Consider the following 27864-nt stretch of genomic DNA (forward strand, 5'->3'; position numbering starts at 1 on the left):
TATAGAAACCCATGGAGGGAATGTCTTCACTATTTATACTCACCTCAGGTTAGGTTTGGTTAATAGTTGACTTCCCTGCCCAGAATAATCAGAGTTCCAATAAGTCATAAAAAAAATGAATAATTAGCTTGTGTCCTTTATACACTGAACAACATTATAAACGCAACACTTTTGTTTTTGCCCCCATTTATCATGAGCTGAACTCAAAGATCTAAGACTTTCTCTATGTACACAAAATACTTATTTCTCTCAAATATTGTTCACAAATCTGTTTAAATCTGTGTTAGTGAGCACTTCTCCTTTGTCGAGATAATCTATCCACCTCATGTGTGGCATATCAAGATGCTGATTAGACAGCATGATTATTGCACAAGTGTGCATTAGGCTGGCCACAATAAAAGGCCACTCTAAAATGTGCAGTTTCACTGTATTGGGGGGTCCGGGGCGGTCAGAAAACCAGTCTGTATCTGGTTTGACCACCATTTGCCTCACGCAGTGCAACACATCTCCTTCACATAGAGTTGATCAGGTTGTTGATTGTGGCCTGTGGAATGTAGGTCCACTCCTCAGGATCTTATCACGGTATCTCTGTGCATTTAAAATGACATCAATAAAATGCACCTGTGTTCGATGTCCATAAGACACACCTGTCCATACCATAAACCCATCGCCACCATGGGCCACTTGATCCACAATGTTGACATCAGCAAACCACTCACCCACACCACGCCATACACGCTGTCTGCCATCTGCCCTGTACAGTGAAAACCGGATTTCATCCATGAAGAGAACACCTCTCCAAAGTTCCAGTCGCCATCGAATGAGAGCATTTGCCCACTCAAACTGCAGTCAGGTCGAAACCGACGAGGACTACGAGCATTCAGATGAGCTTCCCTGAGACGGTTTCTGACAGTTTGTGCAGAAATTCTTTGGTTATGCAAACCGATTGTTGCAGCAGCTGTCCAGGTGGCTGGTCTCAGACGATCTTGGAGGTGAAGATGCTGGATGTGGAGGTCCTGGGCTGGTGTGGTTACACATGGTCTGCGGTTGTGAGGCAGGTTGGATGCACTGCCAAATTCTTGGAAATGCCTTGGGAGACAGCTTATGGTAGAGAAATGAACATTCAATTCACGGGCAAAAGCTCTGGTGGACATTCCTGCAGTCAGCATGCCAATTGCACGCTCCCTCAAAACTTGCGACATCTGTGGCATTGTGCTGTGTGATGGAACTGCACATTTTAGAGTGGGCTTTTATTGTGGCCAGCATAAGGCACACCTGTGCAATAATCATGCTGTATAAATCAGCAACCTGATATGCCACACCTGTGAGGTGGATGGGTTATCTCGGCAAAGGATAAGTGCTCACTAACACAGATTTAGACAGATTTGTAAACAATATTTGAGAGAAATAGGCCTTTTGTGTACATAGAGAAAGTGTTAGATCTTTGAGTTCAGCTCATGATGAATGGGGGCAAAAAAAAGTGTTACGTTTATAATTTTGTTCAGTGTATTTCTCTAAGGGTGGTCTCCCTGCTGAGGTATCGTGTGCTCTGTCTTCTATAAGGGTGGTCTCCCTGCTGAGTTAACGTGTGTTCTGTCTTCTGTAAGGGTGGTCTCCCTGCTGAGGTAACATGTGCTCTGTCTTCTGTAAGGGTGGTCTCCCTGCTGAGGTAACGTGTGCTCTGTCTTCTATAAGGGTGGTCTCCCTGCTGAGTTAACGTGTGTTCTGTCTTCTGTAAGGGTGGTCTCCCTGCTGAGTTAACGTGTTCTGTTTTCTGTAAGGGTGGTCTCCCTGCTGAGGTAACGTGTGCTCTGTCTTCTATAAGGGTGGTCTCCCTGCTGAGTTAACGTGTGTTCTGTCTTCTGTAAGGGTGGTCTCCCTGCTGAGTTAACGTGTGTTCTGTTTTCTGTAAGGGTGGTCTCCCTGCTGAGTTAACGTGTGCTCTGTCTTCTGTAAGGGTGGTCTTTCTTCTGAGGGGATTTGAATCTGACCAATGATCTCCTGGCCTGCACTCCCTACATTTCCTGTTTCCTCAGCTCTGCCCTGTCTGTAGACCAGGATACAAAAACTTACCAACGTAATGATGATCCCACAGTGTGAATGTTCTGAATGTCATGCTGCTCCTACAGGCTCAACACCTGAATATTCCTCTCACAGGCGTCAAACCAATTCCACGTAGGAATTGCTGTTTTTCTGGGTTTTTTTTCCCTTTTAATTGGTGCCCAATTGAGACCAATATAAACAGGTGAGGGGAGATCCTCACTAACTAGTGACCAAATTAGTCCTTTAAGGGTTAGAGTGAAAACATGCAGACACCTGCCCCTCTGGAAGATAGGTTCAACACATTGACACAGCGGCGGAGTTCACTGGTTTCACTCCCTACAGTATCTTCATAACAATATAGTCATATAATAATATAGCCATGTCATATTGATATTATCAGCTTCATGATCCCTGAATCCTTGCTTTCTTTGTACATGACATCAGAAGGTGCCTATTTATAGTGTTGTTACAGATAAGTACATATGCTGCCCTAAACATTTACTATCTTATCTCTCTGTTTGCTTATTTGTTCTGTTCATCCAATCATTCCACCCAATAACCTTCTTCCCATGGTCACCCTGCCTGTTCGGCACCTTTTAGTGAAGTGTTCACAATCTCTCATCTCCATTCTAGACCAACACACCCTGAAGAACATCATTGTAGCAAACCAACCTACCAGCCTGAAAAGCCAGAAATCCTGGATCGAGCTTTCTCCTCTTTTGTTTTTCTGTGTGTAAATAAAGTGGATAAGTGTCCTATCTGACTGATGCCCCAGGGGGCAGTATAGTTCTGAGCAAGCCAGTCATTTAGGACACACCTTCATATAGTCATTAAGTTCCCTCTGTCCTGATTCTATTGTCCTGTCTCCTCCGTCCTGTCTCCTATGTCCTCACTTCTATGTCCTGTCTCCTCTGTCATTTATCCTCCATCCTGTCTCCTCTGTCCTGCCTCCTCTGTACTGTCTCCGGTAAATTATACAAAGTGGCTTCAGAAAGTAACATATTGTTGTGTTAAAAACATCAATTATAATTGAATATATTTCTTTAGGGCATTAATACACACATATGTGAGTCAGATCTTGGCTCTTTCCAGGCAACTGAAAAACATTCCAGCGTCTCTTCTTCAACAATTCCAGGATGATTGTAATGTGAGGGCTTGTTGTCGGGTTCTTGTCCTACTGGAAGACTGGGTTAAGCAAATCTGAAAGAAATGATAACAAGCTAAAGTTGCATTCTCACATTAAAGGCTTTCAGTTCCAAAGAAAACAACCCCACAGAATTAATCAACCTTCCCACTGTGGGTTGGGGGTCCATTCCATTGAATCAAAAGAGTTCTAATATTGATATATTGGCCCACAAAACATTTTCCCCAGGATTTAACCTTAAGGGTTTTATTTCTTTGTAATCAGGCTGTCTTGTGTTTGTCCCATTAGTCTGCTCCTCGATGTTCTCCAAATAGTGGAGAGCATCTGGATCTACCTTATTTTGAGTCAATTAAATGGATAAGTGAACCATCACCTCCCGCTTACCATTGTGTTCTGACTGATTCCTCACAGCAGAAGCAAAATCCTGAGCCAGGGCGGTTAAAAAATAAATAACCATTATAACATTTCTGAGAAATGTATCACCAGTTCTAGTGAAAACACATTTTCCAATTAAACTGTTAATCAGCTAATGGGTATAATTCCAGAATTAAAGAAAGTATATAGAAATAAACACTCGCCTTCTCCCATACGATAAAATGGTTGAGGCAACCCATATCTCACATATTGATTTAGGTCTGATTATAGGAACATATTTAAATACATTAGAAATAATTTGCTGTTCGCTGTTTTCAAAAACAACTACAACTAAAAACAACTTTCATACTTTCTTGTATTTGCCCGTTGGGAATCCAACCCAGAATCTTGCATTGCAAAAGTTGTACTGTGCAGAAAAGGAACAAACAATTCGGTGAATTCATTTTTTATTCAGTATTCTCCATTAGGGAACTCAGAAAATAAGTGTATCGAAAGAAAATGATTAATGTCCATTATGGACTTCAGTTGAAGACATTTATTGATGTACTTTATTTCAAATCTTAATATTTATATGCTATTTCTCTCAGATTTTAAACAATCTTTGTAATATTTTAAATGTATTCAGATCTTCACATTCATAAGTATATTCTCCCTTTCTCAGAACTTTAAACATGTTCAAATAATCTAATGCATAAACATACCAATTTATAAACAAAGTGACAATCAACATGAATGCACATAAATCATACCAGAAAATTTAAATACATGAGAAATAAAGAAACATGCCAAATAATATATTTCCTGCACATGTCTGAATTCCAAAAACATTCATATACGTATATGTCATGCATTAAAATACAGTACACTTAAAAAACATCAGAAAAACATTATTTGACAATTTTGGTATATTTCACATGTATCCTGACCCATTGTCTACGCACATTCCCATTACATCGTAATGACACAATGTGGGTCTTCTCGTCATTCGCCAGTTTGCCTTCATCCCCCAGAGCCTCAGCGAGCAGAAGGCTGCGTCCCTGACAGTTTAATAGGCAGGAACCCCACTATCCCGGTGGCTTGGCCCAACGGATGTATGGTGGGGTCAGATAATCACCTAGATTCACTGGTGAACCAGTTGATAATGTGCTGCTGGTTCTCCGCCACCCATCTGATGTTAGCGGAGGTCTTCTCTATAGCCTGCTCCAGAGCCAGTGTCCCTGAGCCAGACCCCACATGGGCGTTGTCTTCTTTAAATTGCTTCAGCTGCAAAACAATGTATGAAAGTCACAAGGCTGTAGTGAGTTAAGTCATGCAGCATCATTGCAATACATAAACCTCTGCAACCTCATCACCGCACATGGGCAAACTCATCACCTAACCTCTACAACACCTGTACACCCCTCATCACCACACATCTACAACCTCATCACCACACCTGTACACCCCTCATCACCACACCTGTACATCCCTCATCACCACACATCTACAACCTCATCACCACACATGTACAACCGCATCACCACACATGTACAACCGCATCACCACACCTCTACAATCTCATCACCACTCCCCTACAATCTCATCACCATAAACAGATGGCTAGTGGTGTATTTACACAATATACTGTACATCAGAAAATGTCCCTAGTGCATGTCAGAATCCAAAGGATCTCACATAAAATACATTTCAGAACGTTTAAACCTCAGTAACCTTGACTGGATTTCAGATTTTTATCATTAGAGTAGTTCACTGGTCGTCTTACTTCCATTCCTGAAAGGTATGCTCTATAAAGAATATTGGGTGTTAGAAACAGACCCAATCCCTGGTTCACTTCTGACATACCTGATGGGGTTCACAAGAGATGTGGCGTGGGGTAAGCCCAAAAAATATGCTTCATGTTCTGACTGACAAAATATTATGCAACTGAGACTTGTGTATAAAGTTTGTTAGAAAAGCAATATCTGAAAACTATGTGATAACTCTGATTGCAATGGGAACCCAGCAATGTTCTGGAAAAGTGTAAAATCTCAGAAGAACAGTTCATTCACCATACTGCCACAGCAGATATTTCTGGTCACGGCAATCATTGCCATAAATCTTTGCTGTTAAAGGATTTCCCTGAGTTGTTCACAGAAAAGTAAGTCCTTTTGCTATCATCAACATTAAAAAAAACAGGGGCTGGGCGAGCTCGGCTGGTTAGGGCTGCATCATTTATCTTTGGTGTTCTTACACATTTTTTATTTAACAGGTTAATTCCTGTGTGGAAATCCTGGGCACTGCCACTGCATTCTACTGACCTTGATCAATGTAGACCCAACAGATATTTAAAGTGTCTTGTATCAATCTAGCTTTAGACCGGGTCACAGTACTATTACAGCTATTATATTGGTTGTAAATTAAATTGTCAAAGCACTGCATGAACAATTTAACTATGGTGCTTTATCTAATCAGCTGTCAAAGGTTTTTAATAAAGTTGATCACTCCATATTACCAGAGAAACTGACCTCACTGGGCTTTATTGTTCACTTTTTATATATAGGTTAGATGTTTTGGTGCCTATAAGGCAGTTCAAATGTTTGATCTATTTCCACCATTAAATGTAAAAATAATTGTTCAAACTTGCAGAAGGGTAGCTCTCTATGAACAGGGTTGAAGTTAAAATCTGCTAGAGACAGGGCTCTCTATAGGTGCTCTACCAAGAACTGGTTGGGACTAAACATACAGAAAGTAGCTTTCCCAGAACAAGGTTGGAGTTTAAATGTACAGGATGGTAGCTCTACAAGGAACAGGTTTGAAGTTTAAACGTACAGGATGGTAGTTCTACAAGGAACAGGGTTGAAGTTTAAACGTACAGGATGGTAGTTCTACAGGAACAGGCAGCACACATTACATCAAACCCCAGTACTAACCTGCTTCAGTTCAAACTCAGTTGAGAATCTTCGGGTCACAGCGTTGATGAGGTTAGAAAATGAGAAGGACCCTCCTCCATATCTTCAAGATGGAGGGGGACAAAGAAACATCATTATTTCTAGTTTTATTAAGACCTGTTGTATTTGTTTACTCTGTCAGAAATAATTTTTTCGTCGGCTAAGCTGTAGTAAATGAGCTATTTATGTGGGGAAAAACTGGCCTTGATCGTTGTAAATAAAACAGGTTTCGTCCCAACCTTTAAGAATCGGTAATTACGCACCTACCTAGTCTTAAAGACTTTCTGTAAAAATGCAGTTACACTTTAATATCTTACGCTGTATAAATCTAGTTCAACCTAAACTTACTGTGTAAGGATACAGCTCCACCGAACCTTGATGACTTACTCAGTAACGTTGTAAATCCACCTAGACTTGAAGACTTTGTAAAGATGCAGTTCCACCAATCTTCGATTACGTTACTCCTAACCTCAATAACTTACTCTGTAAAGTTGTAGCGCCACCTAGTTTTGATGACCAACTGAATAAATATATAGCTCCACCCAGCCTCACTGACTTATTTTGTGAAGTTGTAGCTGCACCTAAACGCAAAGACTTGCGCCGTAAAAATGTAGCTGTACCTAACCTTGATGACTTACTCTGAAAAGATGTAGCTCCACCTAGCTCTGACAAAAGCCCAGGCAAGAGGCATCCCCACCACGTTACTAGCAACGTTGCTGATAGTGGCGGTGGCATCCTGCTTTCGGATCTGAGCTGGGTCCAGGGAATACTCCAAATACCTGCACGATGAACACACAACATACTTTAGATAGTCCTCAAGTACTGAAGATGACCTGTGCATTACCTACTGGATTATATTGACATACTGAATATCATCTGATTTGGCAGCTGGATTACATTGTGTACCTATTCAAGAGCCAGGGGGCCTTGGTACAGGCCAGGGCCCCCCTCAGTTTGGCAGCCTCTGTGGCTACGGTGGCATTCTTCAACATCATCCAAGCAAAATCCCATTCCTCTACCCCTCCTGCAGCTATGGCATTACAGTACACGGTGGACTTCAGGTTGGGATGAATCCTGTTAATGAAGAATTAAAAAAACGTCAAAGATAGACTCATTGAAATGATGTCAATGTGTTAAAGCAGACATCAGAGTGTGTACATATCCACACCAATTAAGAGTTGATAGGCAATGCCAAACCTCTCAGCTGCAATTTTCCTGTGCCAGCGTTATCAGGCTCATCGCAATCTTCAAAGCTACTCATGGGAACTTAATTTTTCCCGCTGAGACTCACCCCAATGCTATTTACATTACATAATTGTTAGGGTCGCAAAGCTCAGGCACAACTTCCTCCAAGTTTTCCGGTTGGTGGTTTCAAGGATGTCCTGCTTACGGTCAACAGGATTTATTCCAGGAAACATGCCTACTCACGGGTTTCTGTGCGGGTTTCTCATCCACTCTCTGAACCAGGACCTAGTGAGTACCCTGCAGGCCTCCACCCCAGTCATGCACGCAAACGATATGGCGTTTATCTGGTTGTACCTGAGAGAGGGAGACGTAGCTGACGTGAGCCAGGCTCGTGGTCTTGTGATTTGGGAGCCCTCCATGCAATTTCAAAATTAATGTTGGCTCGTTTCTCTCACTGAAGACTGAGAGGGACAAGGGGGGGCTTTCATGTTAACACAATACTCCACAGCCCTCGTACGCCTTACTTCCATTTACCGTTTCCTTTCCATAATTGTTTTCAAACTCATTTTTAGAAGAGTGTTGTCCTTACTGGTCGTTGTGGCCCACGGGGACTTTGGTCCAATTAGCCGTAATCGTCCTGAAGTGTTCAAAGAGAGGGGTGATCTGTTTTTTCAGGTAAGCCTGGGAGATAAATGGTTTGGCTGCTGTTATTTGTTATTTCGTTATGTGCTAATACTGAGACTGGCTAGGTTGTGCTATGAATGGAATCAGTGCTATACAGTTGTCATTAAATCCCAGTATGAATCCCTCATCCAAGGTGTTAGATGTGGCTTGTAGGAAAAAAGAGTGAGCTAGCCACATAACACCCTGGCTCGGAGCAACGAAGGATCCTGTCTGTAGATATCAGGTCCCCGGTCAAACATCAGGATGTAATTGACTCCCACCTGTAGTGCCCCATAGCCCGGTCCCCGGTCAAACATCAGGATGTAATAGTTGAGGTTCCTGATTGCTGACTCCCAGGGGATATAGTCTCGCTCCTGATACAGGTACCTGGTAATATTACAGTACATTGTATTCAGAATCCAAATCATGTCTATCATCTCAGCATAGGAAGAAACCTTCATATACATCATTGTCTCTTATACGATCACATTTTCTGGAACCCCCTGACCTCTAGAAGGGTCAGACACTGGTTGGTGTTTCTGTTTTAAAAGTCACTATTGGCCTGAAGGTGACGTCCCTGAGTGGTGACCTTCCTCTGGGTCAAAGGGTTGTCTGTATCTTGGTGGCTGTGTAGATTAACTACCCCATACCAACATAATGGCCTAACTATCCTTAAGGAGTTTTTCCCTGTATGCTTTTTCATGATTACCCACGTACCCCGTTGGCTTTGAAAAACCCTCGTCTTAACAGTTAAATATTTAGTTCACCAATGAAGGACATTACAGATTGCTGTACGAGTGGAGAATTGAAATGGGGTAGTCATAAATTACGCACAGAATGATTCCATGCAACTGATTTTCGTTAGCACATATTTTCATGTTTTTGCTTTGTCATTGGGGGATAGTGTGTGTAGATTGATGCCAAAAAATATTAATGTAAACAACTATGAATTAAGTCTATAAAGTGAAAGTAAAGCGGTCTGAATACCTCCAAAGGCTTTGTATATCGTGTGTGTAACAATATCTCGCCTGAAACACATAACTGCTCTGAATACATGCTGTAGATACATCCAGTAGCAATCATACATACAGACGATTCTGTTGTTAAGATCTCTGCATACCTGGTGGTCCTCAGAGCTAATGTAGTGTTGACTATCTTCGCCCTGGAAGCACATTACAAGATATTGAGCTGACACCAAGATGAATACAGTGTGTGTACATGAAAGACTCAGAAAGAGGCTCACCTGGCTAGATTGAAAGCATCATCCAGTATTTGAGCCCTGTTGATCACAGGAATTACCTGCACCGAGAAACAAGGTCAGACGTGTCAGAACATTGTTATGTCAAAACACTGAACAGCCCCGCCAAAAGATTCCCCTCTACTCACCAAGTGGTCTGTGTTGAGCTGGTTGAGGAGCCGTTCCCAGTTTTCCAAGTTGTAGTTAACTCTGTAATAGCCAGACATTTTGAGGTTGACCAGGAGCCACTCAGATCCTGATGTTCTCATGGGGAGGTGGTGTTCTGGTGGAGCAAGATCAAACATAATGAACTCAGGATGGGTAGAGAAACATTCAACACACTGAACTCAGAACTGGTGAAGAAACATCCAACACAGAACATGGAAGTACCTGCTCGCTGTAGAAGCCAGTGTTGCTCTTGCTCAACTCCTCCCTTCATCCATTTGATGGGGACAAACCAGGTGTAACTAAAGACACATTCAAACAGGATAGTCTGGATTCTGAATTCAATATCCATTATAAACTCCCATCATGATGTCTAGGGTCGCAATATTCTGGTTGCAGTTTCTTAATTTCTTAAACCGGGTGAGATTTACAGATTTCCTTCGTATTTCCTCCTGATTTCAGGAATCTTCTGACCAGGATATCTGATATCTGAGAACTTGGACTTTTTGGGAAAGTGACTAGAATTTTACAATACTAATCCTTAGAATCTCTATGGTACATTCTGCTACCAAGAACCTGAAATGGATCTTTAGCTTTTTCCAAAGGATAACTCTTAAAAGAACTCGGTTTGGTTCTAGGTGCAACCAAAAAAAGTTTTTAATAGTACCAAAAACAATTTAACCTGGAAACAAAATGATTTCTTCTATGGGAAAACCCTTTTTAATCACTTTGTGTGTGTAGAACAACATGACAAATCTGAGGTAAAGAAGACTATATGATATATAGTTGACGTAAAGAAGACATGTTATTTCTCAGGAAAAGAAGACTCCTAAATATACACCTGAGGTGTAAAAATTTAAAAAAATAAAAAAACAAATACGACATGATAAATCTGAGGTAAAGAAGATTTCTAAATGAAAAATCTGAGGCAAAGAAGACTACATGACATATCTGAAGTAAAAAGAGTATATGATACATTTGAGGTAAAGACGCCTACTTGTATGGCGAGGGCCTTTCCACTACAGAATCAGGGTCCAACAGGAAGTGCTTCTGGGTAATCTTTCCATTGGTGGTATCTATGGTGACCACAGGAAAGCCCATCTGCAGAACCCAGCGGTTCATTATGTTATGTACCGTGTCAGGCAGCCTTATCTCTGGAGTGCTGATGACTGCCTGTCAGAGGAAATTAACACACTTGACATGCATTCCAAATGGCAACCCTAATCCCTATGTAGGGGGGATTCACTCCTGTTGATTAGCTCATTAAAGTATATTGTAGATTGACAATAACACGTCGACAGAGCAACATTCCATATATTTACTGTATCCATCCAGGGCGGAAACAGGACTCACTTTCTGAAGATGATCCCACAGATCTGTATACACGGTGTTGTTGAAGGCAAACTTATTCAGGTAAGACTGTGGTGATCATGGGAGTTAGAGGGGTTAAAGAGAAAAACAGAGACAGAGAAAGAAGGAAGAGAGAGACAGGGTTAGAGAGTTGCCTATGAGATGACCCAAAACCCTGTAGTCCAAAACAGGCTCTGACTAGTTACAATTTCCTGATTGTATTCAATAAATACAAACAAAACAATGATTTAAATGTGCACCACAGTGTTTTGGTGTTTTCCTTTAAACTCCTGCTATTTTGATTGTTTGTTTGTTGCAGCCTTTGATTATCCTAATTTCAAACATCAACAAGCATATAATGATGAATGACATGCCTGTGATAACAGGTCAGAGGTCAGTTTGTGTAAACAGGTCAGAGGTCAGTTTGATTTACTCACACTTAGCCCTCTGGCAAAGACCGGCTCCGTTAGGAATTCTGACAGCATCCTCAGGACGGCAGCCCCCTAAAAGAGGAGAGAACACAATAAAAAGAGACAATTAGCATGTCAGCATAGTCATCAGTTACATGTAGACTTCAGTGTTTGTGTTCAGATTGCTCTTGTGTTCTAGACTCCAGAACGTTGGGAATATGGAGAACAATTCTGTGCAGAAAAATTCCATGCACATTCCAGGCACTCTGACTGCAAAATCGAGTCCCTTGTTGAATAGTGGGGCAAGCAGCAATGTGATTAGAATCTCTCTTGTTTTAATATGCTGTAGAGAATTAAATACTCCAACTTTAGAACATGAGAAGACAGTGAACCTTGCTGTAGGAAATGGTGTTGAACATTTCAGAGATCTCTGCAGGCCGATTGACTTCCTCCTCTTTTCGGGACAGAGGGTGAGAGGAGGCCAGAGCATCCACAGCAAACACCTTGTGAACATCATACAGGATGATCTGCTCTTTCTGAGTAGGGCAGACAGACAGACACACAAAAATACACCAGGAAACAAACAATAAAACACACAAATAGAAAAGATATAATGAAATGCACCATGACAAAAAAGTGCTATTTATATCCTGGCTAAAGAGGCAATCAGCACAGGAATAATCTAAGGAGTCTAACTACAACAAAAGCAAATAACTACATATAACAAGCAATTGCATAAAGCAGACTAGGTAACTAACAAATAATGCATTTACACAACTAGGCCCCTATGTTGTGTGTGTCGACATGGGGCTCAGCAAAAGGCGACGTAGCACGGCAGAAGACGACGAAGCACGGCAGAAGATGAAATAGAACGGCAGAAGACGAAATAGAACGGCAGAAGACGAAATAGAACGGCAGAAGACGACAAAGCACGGCAGAAGACGACGAAGCACGGCAGAAGACGACGAAGCACGGCAGAAGACGACGAAGCACGGCAGAAGACGACGAAGCACGGCAGAAGACGACGAAGCACGGCAGAAGACGACGAAGCACGGCAGAAGACGAAATAGAACGGCAGAAGACGACGAAGCACGGCAGAAGACGACGAAGCACGGCAGAAGACGACGAAGCACGGCAGAAGACGACGAAGCACGGCAGAAGACGACGAAGCACGGCAGAAGACGACGAAGCACGGCAGAAGACGACGAAGCACGGCAGAAGACGACGAAGCACGGCAGAAGACGACGAAGCACGGCAGAAGACGACAAAGCACGGCAGAAGACGACAAAGCACGGCAGAAGACGACAAAGCACGGCAGAAGACGACGAAGCACGGCAGAAGACGACGAAGCACGACAGAAGACAACGAAGCACGACAGAAGACAACGAAGCACGACAGAAGACAACGAAGCATGACAGAAGACAACGAAGCACGACAGAAGACAACGAAGCACGACAGAAGACAACGAAGCACGACAGAAGACGAAATAGAACGGCAGAAGACGACGAAGCATGGCAGAAGACGAAATAGAACGGCACGAGACGACGTAGCATGACAGAAGACGACGTAGCATGTCAGGAGACCGCGTGCCCAACTTCAAATGCCACAGATACACATGCAATACATTAACCCTTAGCGAGGCTCAGAAGACGTTCTTACAATGTTCCATGTGGGTTCTGCGTAGTCAGCCCCCAGGTACTCCACGTAGGAGGCAAAGCCCTCGTTAAGCCACAGGTCATTCCACCACCTCAGAGTCACCAGGTTCCCAAACCACTGGGCAAGAGAAGAAAGGCAAACATTATAATGACCGATCCGGTAATGGTAAGGATATGATAATGGTAGAGACATTATAATAATAAGAATATAATCAAGCAAGGACAGGATAATGACATGGATATGATTAGGACATGAATATGATAATGGTGTGGGTATGATAATGATTGGGATATCATAATGACATGAATATGATAATGGTAGGATTATGATAATGATATGGATATCATAATGACATGGATATGGTAATGGTAGGGCTATGATAATGATAGGGATTTCATAATGACATGGATATTGTAATGGTAGGGCTATGATAATAATAGGGATATCATAATGACATGGATATGGTAATGGTAGGGCTATAATAATGATAGGGATATCATAATGACATGGATATGATAGTGGTAGGGCTATAATAATGATCGGGATATCATAATGACATGGATATGATAATGATAGGACCTTCTCTAGGAAGATCTACTTGGGTGCTGTCAATGTATCCTAGTTGCATCTTGTTTTGAACCAGACTGATATATAACTGATGTTAATAACTTTTTCAACTGTGGTACATAAGGAGCCTCAGTAATCTGCCTGATCATTGTTCCTCCATACAGGAAATTACATTACAGATTAGACCAAAAAAATCTGTGATGTGTTTAGGTCGGACTGAATGTACCCTGATGTCATAGATTGGACAGAAAATACCGTACCATATGAGCAAGTTCATGAGCAACTACGGTGGTAACTCTCTCCTTGTTTCCCACTGAGGAGATTTCAGAATCGAACAGCAGGGCTGTCTCTCTATAGGTGATTAGACCCCAGTTCTCCATGGCTCCAGCATTGAAGTCAGGCAGAGCGATCTGGTCTATGATAGACAGGAGAATGTAAATAACTGTTACAATAGTTCCAAACTGAAGTCAGGCTGAGAAATCTGGTGTATTATAGACATGAGAATACATTACAATAGTTATCACTGAAGTCAGGCTGAGATATCTGGTGTATTATAGACATGAGAATACATTACAATAGTTATCACTGAAGTCAGGCTGAGATATCTGGTGTATTATAGACATGATAATACATTACAATAGTTATCACTGAAGTCAGGCTGAGATATCTGGTGTATTATAGACATGATAATACATTACAATAGTTATCACTGAAGTCAGGCTGAGATACCTGGTGTATTATAGACATGAGAATACATTACAATAGTTATCACTGAAGTCAAGCTGAGATACCTGGTGTATTATAGACATGAGAATACATTACAATAGTTATCACTGAAGTCAGGCTGAGATATCTGGTGTATTATAGACATGAGAATACATTACAATAGTTATCACTGAAGTCAGGCTGAGATACCTGGTGTATTATAGACATGAGAATACATTACAATAGTTATCACTGAAGTCAGGCTGAGATATCTGGTGTATTATAGACATGACAATACATTACAATAGTTATCACTGAAGTCAGGCTGAGATACCAGGTCTACAGGATGAAAGACAATGGACGCTTCCCAAATCAAACCTTATTCCAAGCATTATTCCCTTTTCACCAAAGCCATTTAGCCAAAAGAAAGGGCATAGGGACAATACCTAGGGCATAGGGTTACTGTCTAGGGCATAGGGTCACTGTCTAGGGCATAGGGACAATGTCTAGGGCATAGGGTCACTGTCAAGGGCATAGGGTCACTGTCAAGGGCATAGGGTCACTGTCAAGGGCATAGGGTCACTGTCAAGGGCATAGGGTCACTGTCAAGGGCATAGGGTCACTGTCAAGGGCATAGGGTCACTGTCAAGGGCATAGGGTCACTGTCAAGGGCATAGGGTCACTGTCAAGGGCATAGGGTCACTGTCTAGGGCATAGGGTCACTGTCTAGGGCATAGGGTCACTGTCTAGGGCATAGGGTGCCATTTGGAGCCCGAAAAACTAAGTGTTGGGAGTGTGTTGAGTTTCACCATAGAGTACACTCTAGTCTGTAGTGTATGTACTTCATTTCACCCAGTTAGCTAACTGAGGACCAATTGCATAACAGTGCAGGACAATGCAAAGTTGCACACATAGCACTCAAAATAAAAAAGAGGAGGTCAGATCAATACATTGCACCAATAAATGACACTGTAATGAGTATGTAACAGAATAATGCCATGATTGTGTACAGAAACATTTACTCAGCCAAACACTTCAAAGGTCATTGGATGGTACTTCATCGTGCAGCAGGAGAATGACCTCAAACACACTGCCCTAGATACCACAAAGTTCAACAGGGCCATTTCATGACAGGCCAAGAAAATTACTCAATCTGAATCCAACTGAGCATGCATTTCACAAGCTAAAGGCAATAGGGCCCCAAAACAAATAGGAACTGAAGATGTCTGCAGTACAGGCCTGGCGGAGAATCACCAGAGAAGATACCCAGCGTCTGGGTCGCAGACTTCTGGCAACGATTGCATGCAAACTATTTGTGGCCAAGTGCTAAAAATACCTAATTTATTTGCACTACTACTGAACTAAGCACTAAATGATTAGTTCCATATGGATACAAATAGAACAGTACTGGAAAACAAAGCCAAAAAACACAAAACATGTGTCACTGTCCAAATACTTTCCGAGTTCACTGCATACGTGTGGGCTTACATGCTCACTGGCAACTGGGATGGTAATGCAAAGCAGACCTACCTGACTTGGACAGTGGAAACTGGGATGATAATGCAGAGCAGACCTACCTGACTTGGACAGTGGAATCTGGGATGATAATGCAGAGCAGATCTACCAGACTTGGACAGTGGAAACTGGGATGATAATGCTGAGCAGACCTACCTGACTTGAACAGTGGAAACTGGGATGGTAATGCAGAGCAGACCTACCTGACTTGGACAGTGGAATCTGGGATGATAATGCAGGGCAGACCTACCTGACTTAGACAGTGGGTAGCTGGTATTGTAGTATTTCTCATAAAACCTCAGCATTGGACCGGTAACGTTCAGAGCATAGTCTCCCTGTCCTTCAGACACAGCTTTCCTCCGAGCCCAGATACGAACCTGCAAACAATTACTATCAACTGTCAATAACAGATGAAAAACTGCAAACATGTATCAGCAATATATAAAAAACGTCAAATAATTGCAATCAAGTAACAGTAATGGATACGAACCTGAACACCATTCTATCTATATAGTACACTACTTAAGAACACCCTATTCTCTATATAGTACACTACTTAAGAACACCCTATTCTCTATATAGTACACTACTTAAGAACACCCTATTCTCTATATAGTACACTACTTAAGAACACCCTATTCTCTATATAGTACACTACTTAAGAACACCCTATTCTCTATATAGTACACTACTTAAGAACACCCTATTCTCTATATAGTACACTACTTAAGAACACCCTATTCTCTATATAGTACACTACTTAAGAACACCCTATTCTCTATATAGTACACTACTTAAGAACACCCTATTCTCTATATAGTACACTACTTAAGAACACCCTATTCTCTATATAGTACATTACTATAGACAAATCTATTCCCTATATAGTACAGGTGCTGGTCATAAAATATAAACACTTGAAATATATCAGTCTGTGTGGAATTAATGTATACATTATACAAGTTTAACTTTTTTAATGGAATTACTGAAATAAATCAACTTTTTGATAATATTCTAATTTTATGACCAGCACCTGTACTCTCATTTAGACCACCCTATTGCATATATACTATACAATTTTAGAACGCCCTATTCCCTATATAGAATACTATTTTAAAACACCATTCTACCTATATAGTACACAACTTTAGAACATCCTATTCCCTATATAGTACACAACTTTAGAACATCCTATTTCCTATATAGTACATTACTTTAGAAAAACATATTCCCTATATAGTACAGGTGCTGGTCATAAAATAAGAATATCATCAAAAAGTTGATTTATTTCAGTAATTCCATTCAAAAAGTTAAACTTGTATATTATATTCATTCATTCCACACAGACTGATATATTTCAAATGTTTATTTCTTTTAATTGTGATGATTCTAACTGACAACTAATGAAAATCCCAAATTCAGTATCTCAGAAAATTACAATATTACTTAAGACCAATAAAGAAAAAAGAAATTGAAACTTTGACCAACTGAAAAGTATGAACATGAAAAGTATGAGCATGTACAGCACTCAATACTTAGTTGGGGCTGCTTTTGCCTGAATTACTGCAGCAATGGGGCATGGCATGGAGTCGATCAGTCTGTGGCACTGCTCAGGTGTTATGATAGTGGCCTTCAGCTCTTCTGCATTGTTGGGTCTGGCGTATCGCATCTTTCTCTTCACAATACCCCATAGATTTTCTATAGGGTTAAGGTCTGGCGAGTTTGCTGGCCAATTAAGAACAGGGATACCATGGTCCTTAAACCAGGTACTGGTAGCTTTGGCACTGTGTGCAGGTGCCAAGTCCTGTTGGAAAATGAAATCTGCATCTCCATAAAGTTGGTCAGCAGCAGGAAGCATGAAGTGCTCTAAAACTTCCTGGTAGATGGCTGTGTTGACCTCGGACCTCAGAAAACACAGTGGACCAACACAAGCAGATGACATGGGACCCCAAACCATCACTGACTGTGGAAACTTTACACTGGACTTCAAGCAGCGTGGATTCTGTGCCTCTCTTCTCTTCCTCCAGACTCTGGGACCTTAATTTCCAAAGGAAATGCAACATTTACTTTCATCAGAGAACATAGTTCTGCAGCAGTCGAGTCCTTTTTGTCTTTAGCCCAGGCGAGACGCTTCTGACGCTGTGTCTTGTTCAAGAGTGGCTTTACACAAGGAATGCCACAGCTGAAACCCATGTCTTGCATACGTCTGTGCGTGGTGGTTCTTGAAGCACTGACTCCAGCTGCAGTCCACTCTTTGTGAATCTCCCCCACATGTTTGAATGGGCTTTGTTTCACAATCCTCTCCAGGGTGCGGTTATCCCTATTGCTTGTACACATTTTTCTACCACATCTTTTCCTTCCCTTCGCTTCTCTATTAATGTGCTTGGAAAACAGAGCTCTGTGAACAGCCAGCCTCTTTAGCTATGACCTTTTGTGTCTTGCCCTACTTGTGCAAGGTGTCAATGGTCATCTTTTGGACAGCTGTCAAGTCAGTAGTCTTCCCCATGATTGTGTAGCCTACAGAACTAGACTGAGAGACCATTTAAAGGCCTTTGCAGGTGTTTTGGGTTAATTAGCTGATTAGAGTGTGGCACCAGGTGTCTTCAATATTGAACCTTTTCACAATATTCACATTTTCTGAGATAATGAATTTGGGGTTTTCATTAGTTGTCAGTAATAATCATCAAAATTAAAAGAAATAAACACTTGCAATATATCAGTCTGTGTGGAATGAATGTATACATTATACAAGTTTCACTTTTTGAATGGAATTACTGAAATAAATATTCTAATTTAATGACCAGCACCTGTACTCTCATTTAGACCACCCTGTTGCATATATAATACACTACATTAGACCATTTTATTCCAAATATACTACACAATTTTAGACCACCCTATTCCCTATATAGAATACTATTTTAAAACACCATTCTACCTATACAGTACACTACTTTAGAACATCCTATTCCCTATATAGTACACTACTTTAGACCAGAACTCTGATAAGCATACTTTGATTTAACTGAAAATATTAGAGGGAGAGAATTACCAAAATATTACTGTTCTCCACTGATCCTGTGACGTGATCGAAGTCACTGACGATAAACGCAAGAAGATAAGTTGACATTCTTTCAGTGGGTTCAAATCTGGTCATGGTGACCTCAAAGCCATCTTTGGTGGTGTTGATGGTCTCTAAAACATGAGAAGGAGAGGAGAGAGAGACGAAGAGTGATTGAGGGAGAGGTAGAGAGAGCAGAAGAGTGAGAGAGAGAAAGGGAGAGGCAGAGAGATGAGCGATTGGGAGACCGTGACAGAGAGGAGTACAGAGTTAACTCCACTAGATGGTAAGTTCAATCCTACAGCACAATAACCAGTAACATCATTCAGTCGTTGACATGCTAATTACATTTTGTCCACCTTATTATTTATCTATGTTAACCACACTATCTTTGCATATGGAAGAAGCATTTGTTAAACATTACCACTTAGTTCATGACTGTTTTGCCACACCGGAAACGGACCTGAGCTCTATCGACATTACCTCACGTTCTCTGTGTTGGTTTGGTCATTACTTGACTACACTGTGTATTCTGTGAGAACTAACCTAAGTCTCGGCCATTGGACAAAGCCACGGTCCCTCTGTCGTGAAACAAGGTGATGTGGAAGACAGCCTTCATGGCGGGTTCATCAAAACAGGGGAAAGCTTTCCTGGCGTACGTGGGCTGCATCTGAGATGTGGCAACCACTCTGGAAATAAGATGGCATTAAATATTTACACAGAATAAAAATAAATACAGCAACATATTGGCCATAGACCACCTAACCGGTGCTTTTACTGTTAATGTACCAAAAAGTTGTGATATTGTTTGAAGGACTGAGACATGGATTAGTTAGTACAGTTTGAAGGACTGAGACATGGATTAGTTAGTACTGTTTAAAGGACTGAGACATGGATTAGTTAGTACAGTTTAAAGGACTGAGACATGGATTAGTTAGTACAGTTTGAAGGACTGAGACATGGATTAGTTTGTACAGTTTAAAGGACTGAGACATGGATTAGTTAGTACAGTTTAAAGGACTGAGACATGGATTAGTTAGTACAGTTTAAAGGACTGAGACATGGATTAGTTAGTACAGTTTAAAGGACTGAGACATGGATTAGTTAGTACAGTTTAAAGGACTGAGACATGGATTAGTTAGTACTGTTTAAAGGACTGAGACATGGATTAGTTAGTACTGTTTATAGGACTGAGACATGGATTACTGAGAACATACTTTAGAACGCCATCCTCTGTATATTCGCTCCTGTAGAATCCTTCGAGGTCATCCGCCAGCTCTCCTTTAAACTCAGTAAAAAGCATATAGATTTTCCCAGCAGACAACTTCCCATTGAGCTGGATCACCAGGAACTCTGTCTCCACCTGCAGCCAGCTGTCCTTAATGGTGGGAGGCGTGGCTCCGCCCAGGCCGGTCAGTCTGGCATGGCGGCCATTGATCAATGTCAGGTTCAGCTTGTTGGAGTGGATGAGGATCAGGTCAGTGGGCTTCTTACATTCAAACACCACAGCCGACTGGCCGGTGAAGATGTAGAGGCCATCTTGGTTCACCTGCAGTCAAGTGAAAAGTATTAACTGACACACACTTAAACATGTCAATAGAGGTACTGACTAACAGAATAGAAACCAAGACATGTTGATAGAGATACTGACTAACAGAATAGAAACCAAGACATGTTGATAAAGGTACTGACTAACAGAACAGAAACCAAGGCATGTTGATAGAGATACTGACTAACAGAATAGAAACCAAGACATGTTGATAAAGGTACTGACTAACAGAATAGAAACCAAGGCATGTTGATAAAGGTACTGACTAACAGAATAGAAACCAAGGCATGTTGATAAAGGTACTGACTAACAGAATAGAAACCAAGACATGTTGATAAAGGTACTGACTAACAGAATAGAAACCAAGACATGTTGATAGAGGTACTGACAAACAGAATAGAAACCAAGACATGTTGATAGAGGTACTGACAAACAGAATAGAAACCAAGACATGTTGATAAAGGTACTGACTAACAGAATAAAAATGAAGACATGTTGATAGAAGTATAGACTAACAGAACAGAAACCCCGACATGTTGATAGAAGACTGACTAAAAGAATAAAAACCAAGACATGTTGATAGAAGTACTGACTAATAGAATAGAAACCAAAACATGTTGGTAGAGGCATTGACTAACACAATACAAACTCTCTCTACGCTCCCCAACCATTTCAATGCGTGAACCTTTTGTCCCACCTGCAACCGAGGCCAGAGGGTAATGTTGTAGGAGACCGGGGACAGAGCGTCTGGCAGCCTGTAGTGGTCCCAGGGATCTTTGGGAACGGATTGAGTTGTGGAGATTGACACGGCCATGGTTGCGGTGACCCCATCATCCGCAGGACTTTTTGTGTTCCTGGTCTTCTCCCGGTCATAGACCACTGAGAGGGCTACAATGGTGACCAGCGCCGCAGCCCCCGTTACCAGACCAACCAGCCCCAGGCTCTTGCTGACGTAGAAGCCCTTGGCCATGGCTGACGTCTGTCTGCTGTCTCCTCCAGATGCTCACCAACACTTCAGGTCAGCCAACGGTCTCCTCTGGGACTCAGTCTGGCCTTCTCTCTGCACAGTTAAAGGATCAGCTATTAACATGGTGTAGTTTGGGATGGCACCAAAGGTCACCCCAACCCACAGCAAAAAAAAAAAAAAGAAAAAGGATGCATACACTGCAGAATATACCATTCACCATTTACTGTTTTTCTAAGCAGGAGAGTAAGTTTGCTGACTCGAGTGTGACCCTCTCTCTTTCCAGGTAAACAGGAAACTGTAGAAACAGAAAAAAGGGTCAGTCAGATCTAGTCTGTCATTGAGAGACATTAGAAGAGTGAGAGCAAGACAGAGAGAGAAAGAGAGGGACACAGAGAGGAAAACATTTAAAAAAAAAAACAGACCAAGAGGGAGAGAGAAAGACGGGCTGCGAATCCTTGACAAATTGTATGTTTTTCACATCTGTTGTTAAGATCAAAAGACGTCTCAAGCAATCAGACGACTGTGTTTGAGGCTCTCCCCTCATGACAGGGGCTACACCTAGGAAAAAGAGGTCATCTCACGTAGTCACAGGCTGCACTCACTAAGACCCTTCTGAATGACCTGCACTCACTCCCCTCCAACAATGTACAATTCTTCAACTGGTTTGATACATTCCTTCTGTAGCCATGCTTGAAATAAAATCTGGGGAGAACAGCACGTGACCTAGAACCAGCTAACTGGAGGGCAGAAGAGTTGAAGTAAGAGTTGGGTATGTTGGAGGAGTGCTAGATGTGGGGGGGGGGGCTGATGTCAAATCCTGAGCAGACGTGCTGGTTGGAGCAGCTTTGTAAGCTTAGTATGGCAGTTAGGTGGAGGAAATAGTTTGCTACGGTGCACATGCTTGAATGAATATGATCATGTTCTGTGTGCTGTTGTGGGACAAGTTACATCATCACTGACTAGGCTGTGTTTTACAGAGGAGTACAATCTGTGTTTTTTTTACACAGTAACACTACCTGTTGAGTTTATACAGTAACACTTTCTGTTGTGTTTTATACAGTAACACTTTCTGTTGTGTTTTATACAGTAACACTATCTGTTGTGTTTTACACAATAACACTACCTGTTGTGTTTTACATAGTAGCATTATCTGATGTGTTTTACACAATAACACTACCTGTTGTGCATCCTAATTCTACATGCTACACCAGCCTTTTCCATTTTTAGTGCACTGGTTCTGATCAGGGTCCATAGAGTATGATTGGGCTCTGTTCTGAAGTAGTGGACTATGTAGGGAATAAGGTAAGGTTTTGGACACCAGCCTGAGTATAATATCAGCCAGCTGCCCCCCAAAAGACTGATCCGTCTTAAAACATCTGGTTAGAATGAAGCAGCGTGACGTGGCCTCAGATTAAAGACTAAACACTCATAGAGGTCTGCTTTAAGAGCCACAAACAGTCTTTCATTACATGAAATATAATGTTAGTGAGAAGTTAGTGAGAAACACAGTGGCTCCCATCAGGCAGGCTTCAATAGGTCTGCAGGTTTATTCATAATATGGCTACTAGAATCTTAACTTCAACGAAACTTATGATTTCCTTACTGCAATACTAGCCTCTCTACATCAGCTGTGTGTTAGGTCTAGGGCTGATTTTAACGTTTTTTAACCTACAAAAGCATTACATGGACTGGCTCCCACATACCTATCTGAATGGGTCCTGCCATACATAGAAGCCTGGATAAGTTTTTCTAGATCTGGTCTGGACATGAATCCTCTAATTTTGTTTTTAATGTGACAATAGGCAGATTTTGTTATAAATTTTACGTGGTTTTTGAAGTTCAGAATCCATAATTCCTTCAAGATTCCTAATTTGGCTTTTAGTCTGAAGGGATTGTGTGTGAAGGTAATTACCGGCTGTCAGTCTCTTGTCTTTGGCTCCAAAGACCATTATTTCAGTTTTATCTTCATTTCTTTGAAGAAAGTTCTGGCACATCCAATCATTGATTTATTCAAAGCACTGGCGGAGTGAGTCTATGCGGACCATAGTCACTAGATGAGGGAGGTATAAACATTTGGATGTCATCTGCATAATTATGATAAGAAATTTGGTTGTTTTGCATGATTTGGGCAAATGATACCAAAGAAATGTTGAATAAAAGAGGCGCCAAAATAGAGCCTGGCGGAACTCCACGTCATGTGTGATCTTACTCATACATAATTGCCTACGGAGACAAAGCATTCCCTCTCTTGGAAATAAGTTTCCGACCCTCCTAGGGAGTTTTTCTTATCCACTGTGTGAATACGTTTCTTACGGTGTCTTGCCCTTTTGTGTTTCAGGCTGGGCGTCTGTAGAAGAACTTTGTGACACATGCTGATGTAAAAGGGGTATTATTAAATAAATGTTACTCATTGATGTTAGTAAGGTCAGCTGTATGACATGTAGACCAGGTAAATAGTCAGATTTAACATTACTGACATGCTTGATAAAGATTAACAACAAAAAAACATACATTGAACAAAAATAAAAGTTGTTGGTTCCATGTTATGTGAGTTGCAAATAAGATAAGTGTTTTGAACCCATAAAAAAGTATTTCAATATTAAAATGTTTTCTTGTTACCGAAAATTTCCCCTTTACCGAGACAATCCATACAAATGACAGATATAGCATATCATGAAGCAGGTGGCGTTAATATTTGTGTGCCGTATAGTTGAATTATTAAAGAGTTCTCTGATAGTTTTTCCGAATAGGATTTTTGTAAAAATACAGGGCCATGATCTGTTTCGCCAACTCTGTTTCTCAATGTGGATGGCTCAGTGGAGGCAAAAGTATTGATATAGTAACAACCGATCAGCATTAGGTTGTAGTCCAAGATCCCTGTCTTACACTCAAATAGGCCATCACATACAAATGTAGGAATCAAGGACCGCTGTTTTCTTTCAGGTAACCTTTTGATACTTCAAGTAGGTGTTTTGGACTGTTCCAGGACTAATTATGATGAGAAACAGTGTTAACATGGCAGCGCACAACAAACCATGTGGAAGAACACTACATTCCGCTGCAATCTCACTGAGGCTCCCCGAAGATTCTCACAGGTAATTAATCTCCACTTACCCAGAGCAACCGACACAGACAATTAATCTCCACCTAACCTGGAGTAACCGACACAAGATTTATTCAAGAGCGTATTCCCAATGTGCCTTTTGGGTATAGCAGATTCTCCACATATTTTAACAGCTGCATAACCCCGGCTCCAGGGCAATCAAGCACATAATGAGCTGAGGATGGACGCCATGAGAAATACAACCAGTTTATTTTTTAACATTCGTACATTGAGTACATTTTCATAACCCCCCCCCCCCTCCCAAACCACCACACACCACCAACACCATGGGGGTTGAACCACAGGAGCGTGGCACGGTAAACAACCAACCGAGCCACACCCGACCTGATCAGATGATCGTCCTCCCCTTCCACGGGCTGTTTGCAGCATTAACCCTGCTTGCTTAAGTCAGTGTCACAAGGGGACAGCTGCCTCTGTCTTACTGTTAATCATAAGGAGAGGAGCGGTTGATTTCCTGGTTCCTTGGGAATGGTACCCCTTTAGATATTCCCATGGATCTCCGTTCAGAAACCTGGACAAATCTCACTCAGCCACTGTGGGGAGGCGCCCCAAAAGGCAACCTATCCCACTGTTGGTGGGGCTGCAGTCAGGCTGAGCATCAGTCAGATGACGCCAACTGTGCCAATTCTTTAGCGTTTATTTTCACACAAAACAACAAGGTTGGCCAGAGGATGGGATGCCACAACTTGAGTCCAAACCCTATCTGCTCCAGAGAAAAAGGGGAAGAGAGAGGAAGAAAAGAAAGCAAAGAGGAAGAGGAAAGGGACTTTCCACGAAAGTGTGGGCTGATGAGGGATTTTCAGTTCAGGGAAACTTCTCAGAAACTGTTAACACCTGGAGTTCTCATGAAAACACTATCCAGCAAATAATAAACCAACAGCTTTTACCACAACTACACCCACTCTTCACCACAACAACACTTAACTCATACAGGGTTTGGGTCAGTGACATTACACGCTGATTAGTGGGGGAATCAGGAAACCCGTTTACTTTCTGAATAGACCCTAACCTCTTCATCCACATCCCTGAATAAACCACAGAGACACATGGTAAAATATACATTCATCAATGTGCACTTACACTTATACAAATCCCAAGAAAAAACACCTCTCCGTCGGCGGACCATATGTGGAATAAATCAGGCTCGCTGGCCCGCAACATTTAGAAAGCATGACAGATTCACATCCCTTTGCACTGCCTGGGAACAATAACATGGAACAGAAGAATACAGAATGACTTAACTCTTCACTATATGGTCATACTTGAAAAGCAACCCAAACTGACATATACTATATTAGAGATACCAAACTGACATATACTATATTAGAGATACCAAACTGACATATACTATATTAGAGAAACCAAACTGACATATACTATATTAGAGATACCAAACTGACATATACTATATTAGAGATACCAAACTGACATATACTATATTAGAGAAACCAAACTGACATATACTATATTAGAGAAACCAAACTGACATAGTATTTAAAAGACACAGTACTGACTATAAGCAATAACACCTGGGGAGATGGGGTAGATGGCCAATATACCATGGCTAAAATTTGTATATGGTCACAATGCAATGTGGAGGGCCTGAACAGAGCGTTGAGTTGTGGAATATTGGCCATATGTATATTAAGAAAAGTTGCCTTATAGCTATAATAAAATGGTTTCTGATGTTATTCCAATTGTATAATAGTTCTGTCAATCAGCATTTAAGGTTTAAAGAATGCAGTTAACAATCAAATATATGAAACTGTTAAGACTAAAATAATTCACAACATACCAGGTTGAACGAGGTGTAACACTAAAGAATCAAAACACTCAGCATACCAGGTAGAATGTGATGTTAAAAAATAGACAAAACACACAACATACCAGGTAGAATGTGATGTTAAACTATAGACAAAACACACAACATACCAGGTAGAATGTGATGTTAAACTATAGACAAAACACACAACATACCAGGTAGAATGTGATGTTAAACTATAGACAAAACACACAACATACCAGGTAGAACGTGATGTTAAACTATAGACAAAACACACAACATACCAGGTAGAATGTGATGTTAAACTACAGACAAAACACACAACATACCAGGTAGAATGTGATGTTAGACTATAGTTAGAAAACACAACATACCAGGTAGAATGTGATGTCAGACTATAGTTAGAAAGCACACAACATACCAGGAAGAATATAATGTTAGACTATAGTTAGAAAATACAACATACCAAGTAGAAGGTGATGTCCAGGCTTTCAGAGAATGGGACAGGCTGCATCGGTCAGACGCTCAGCTGTAGTGAAACACGCGGACAAACAGACTCAGATCCCAGCGGTGAGTGAAGCTGTAGTCAGTGGGGTGTGGGAGGTTCCACAGATTTTAATAGTACAACTACACTACATGAGGAAAGCTGAGAAGAAGAAAAGGGCTGTCCCATTTCCAGAAACACACCCTGCACCCAACCCGAGGAGGGGGTTGAAGGGAGAAATGTGCGCATGGAGATAAACCATGAACTCGTGTTGTCACGGTTGGGTTCTTGGGACCGGGTGAAAAGACGCTACAGCTGGAAGACGCTACAGCTGGAAAACACATACATCCATCCAACAAAGGGGTTTGTCCAACAACTGTGGTATTAAATGTGACGACCGGGCCAGGAAACATGAGGTAGAATTCTCATGAAACACACCGACTGACCACAGAATGAAGTCTTCAGAATACGACTGACCACAGGATGAGACGGTCTTCACAATACGACTGACCACAGGATGAGACAGTCTTCACAATACAACTGACCACAGGATGGAGTCTTCAGAATACGACTGACCACTGGATGAAGGAGTCTTCACAATACAACTGACAACAGGACGAAGGAGTCTTCACAATATAACTGACAACAGGACGAAGGAGTCTTCACAATATAACTGACAACAGGACGAAGGAGTCTTCACAATACAACTGACAACAGGACGAAGGAATCTTCACAATACAACTGACCACAGGATGGAGTCTTCAGAATACGACTGACCACTGGATGAAAGAGTCTTCACAATACAACTGACAACAGGACGAAGGAGTCTTTAGAATACGACTGACCACTGGATGAAAGAGTCTTCACAATACAACTGACAACAGGACGAAGGAGTCTCCACAATACAACTGGCCACAGGATGGAGTCTTCAGAATACGACTGACCACTGGATGA

The 27864-nt window shown here is 41.5% G+C and overlaps 1 protein-coding gene across 6 annotated transcripts; it reads right to left on the minus strand.

Moving 5' to 3' along the window:
* Positions 1-3995: 3995 nt before the first annotated feature.
* On the minus strand, positions 3996-27230 carry LOC105016662 (aminopeptidase Ey). 6 transcript variants are annotated; one of them, XM_029114291.2, is made up of 25 exons: positions 26893-27230; positions 25724-25841; positions 21737-21814; positions 21250-21612; positions 20221-20552; positions 19550-19692; positions 18995-19137; positions 16193-16319; positions 13983-14137; positions 13159-13272; positions 11892-12035; positions 11527-11592; positions 11093-11158; positions 10737-10912; positions 9965-10041; positions 9724-9857; positions 9581-9636; positions 9458-9499; positions 8619-8724; positions 8264-8355; positions 7918-8028; positions 7396-7563; positions 7128-7268; positions 6472-6553; positions 3996-4825 (listed from the first exon to the last, which is right to left on the minus strand). In XM_029114291.2, exons 4-25 carry the CDS (start codon positions 21520-21522, stop codon positions 4673-4675), a joined length of 2901 nt encoding a protein of 966 aa, XP_028970124.2. In that variant the 5' UTR covers positions 21523-21612; positions 21737-21814; positions 25724-25841; positions 26893-27230; the 3' UTR covers positions 3996-4672. The 6 variants fall into 6 exon arrangements, with proteins under 6 accessions (XP_028970124.2, XP_028970123.2, XP_028970126.2 ...); XM_029114290.2 differs by lacking the exon at positions 25724-25841; XM_029114293.2 differs by lacking the exon at positions 25724-25841 and having other exon boundaries at positions 21730-21814.
* Between the last annotated feature and the right edge of the window lie 634 nt (positions 27231-27864).

The sequence above is a fragment of the Esox lucius genome, chromosome 17 (assembly GCF_011004845.1).
Source record: "Esox lucius isolate fEsoLuc1 chromosome 17, fEsoLuc1.pri, whole genome shotgun sequence".
Lineage (NCBI taxonomy): Eukaryota > Metazoa > Chordata > Actinopteri > Esociformes > Esocidae > Esox > Esox lucius.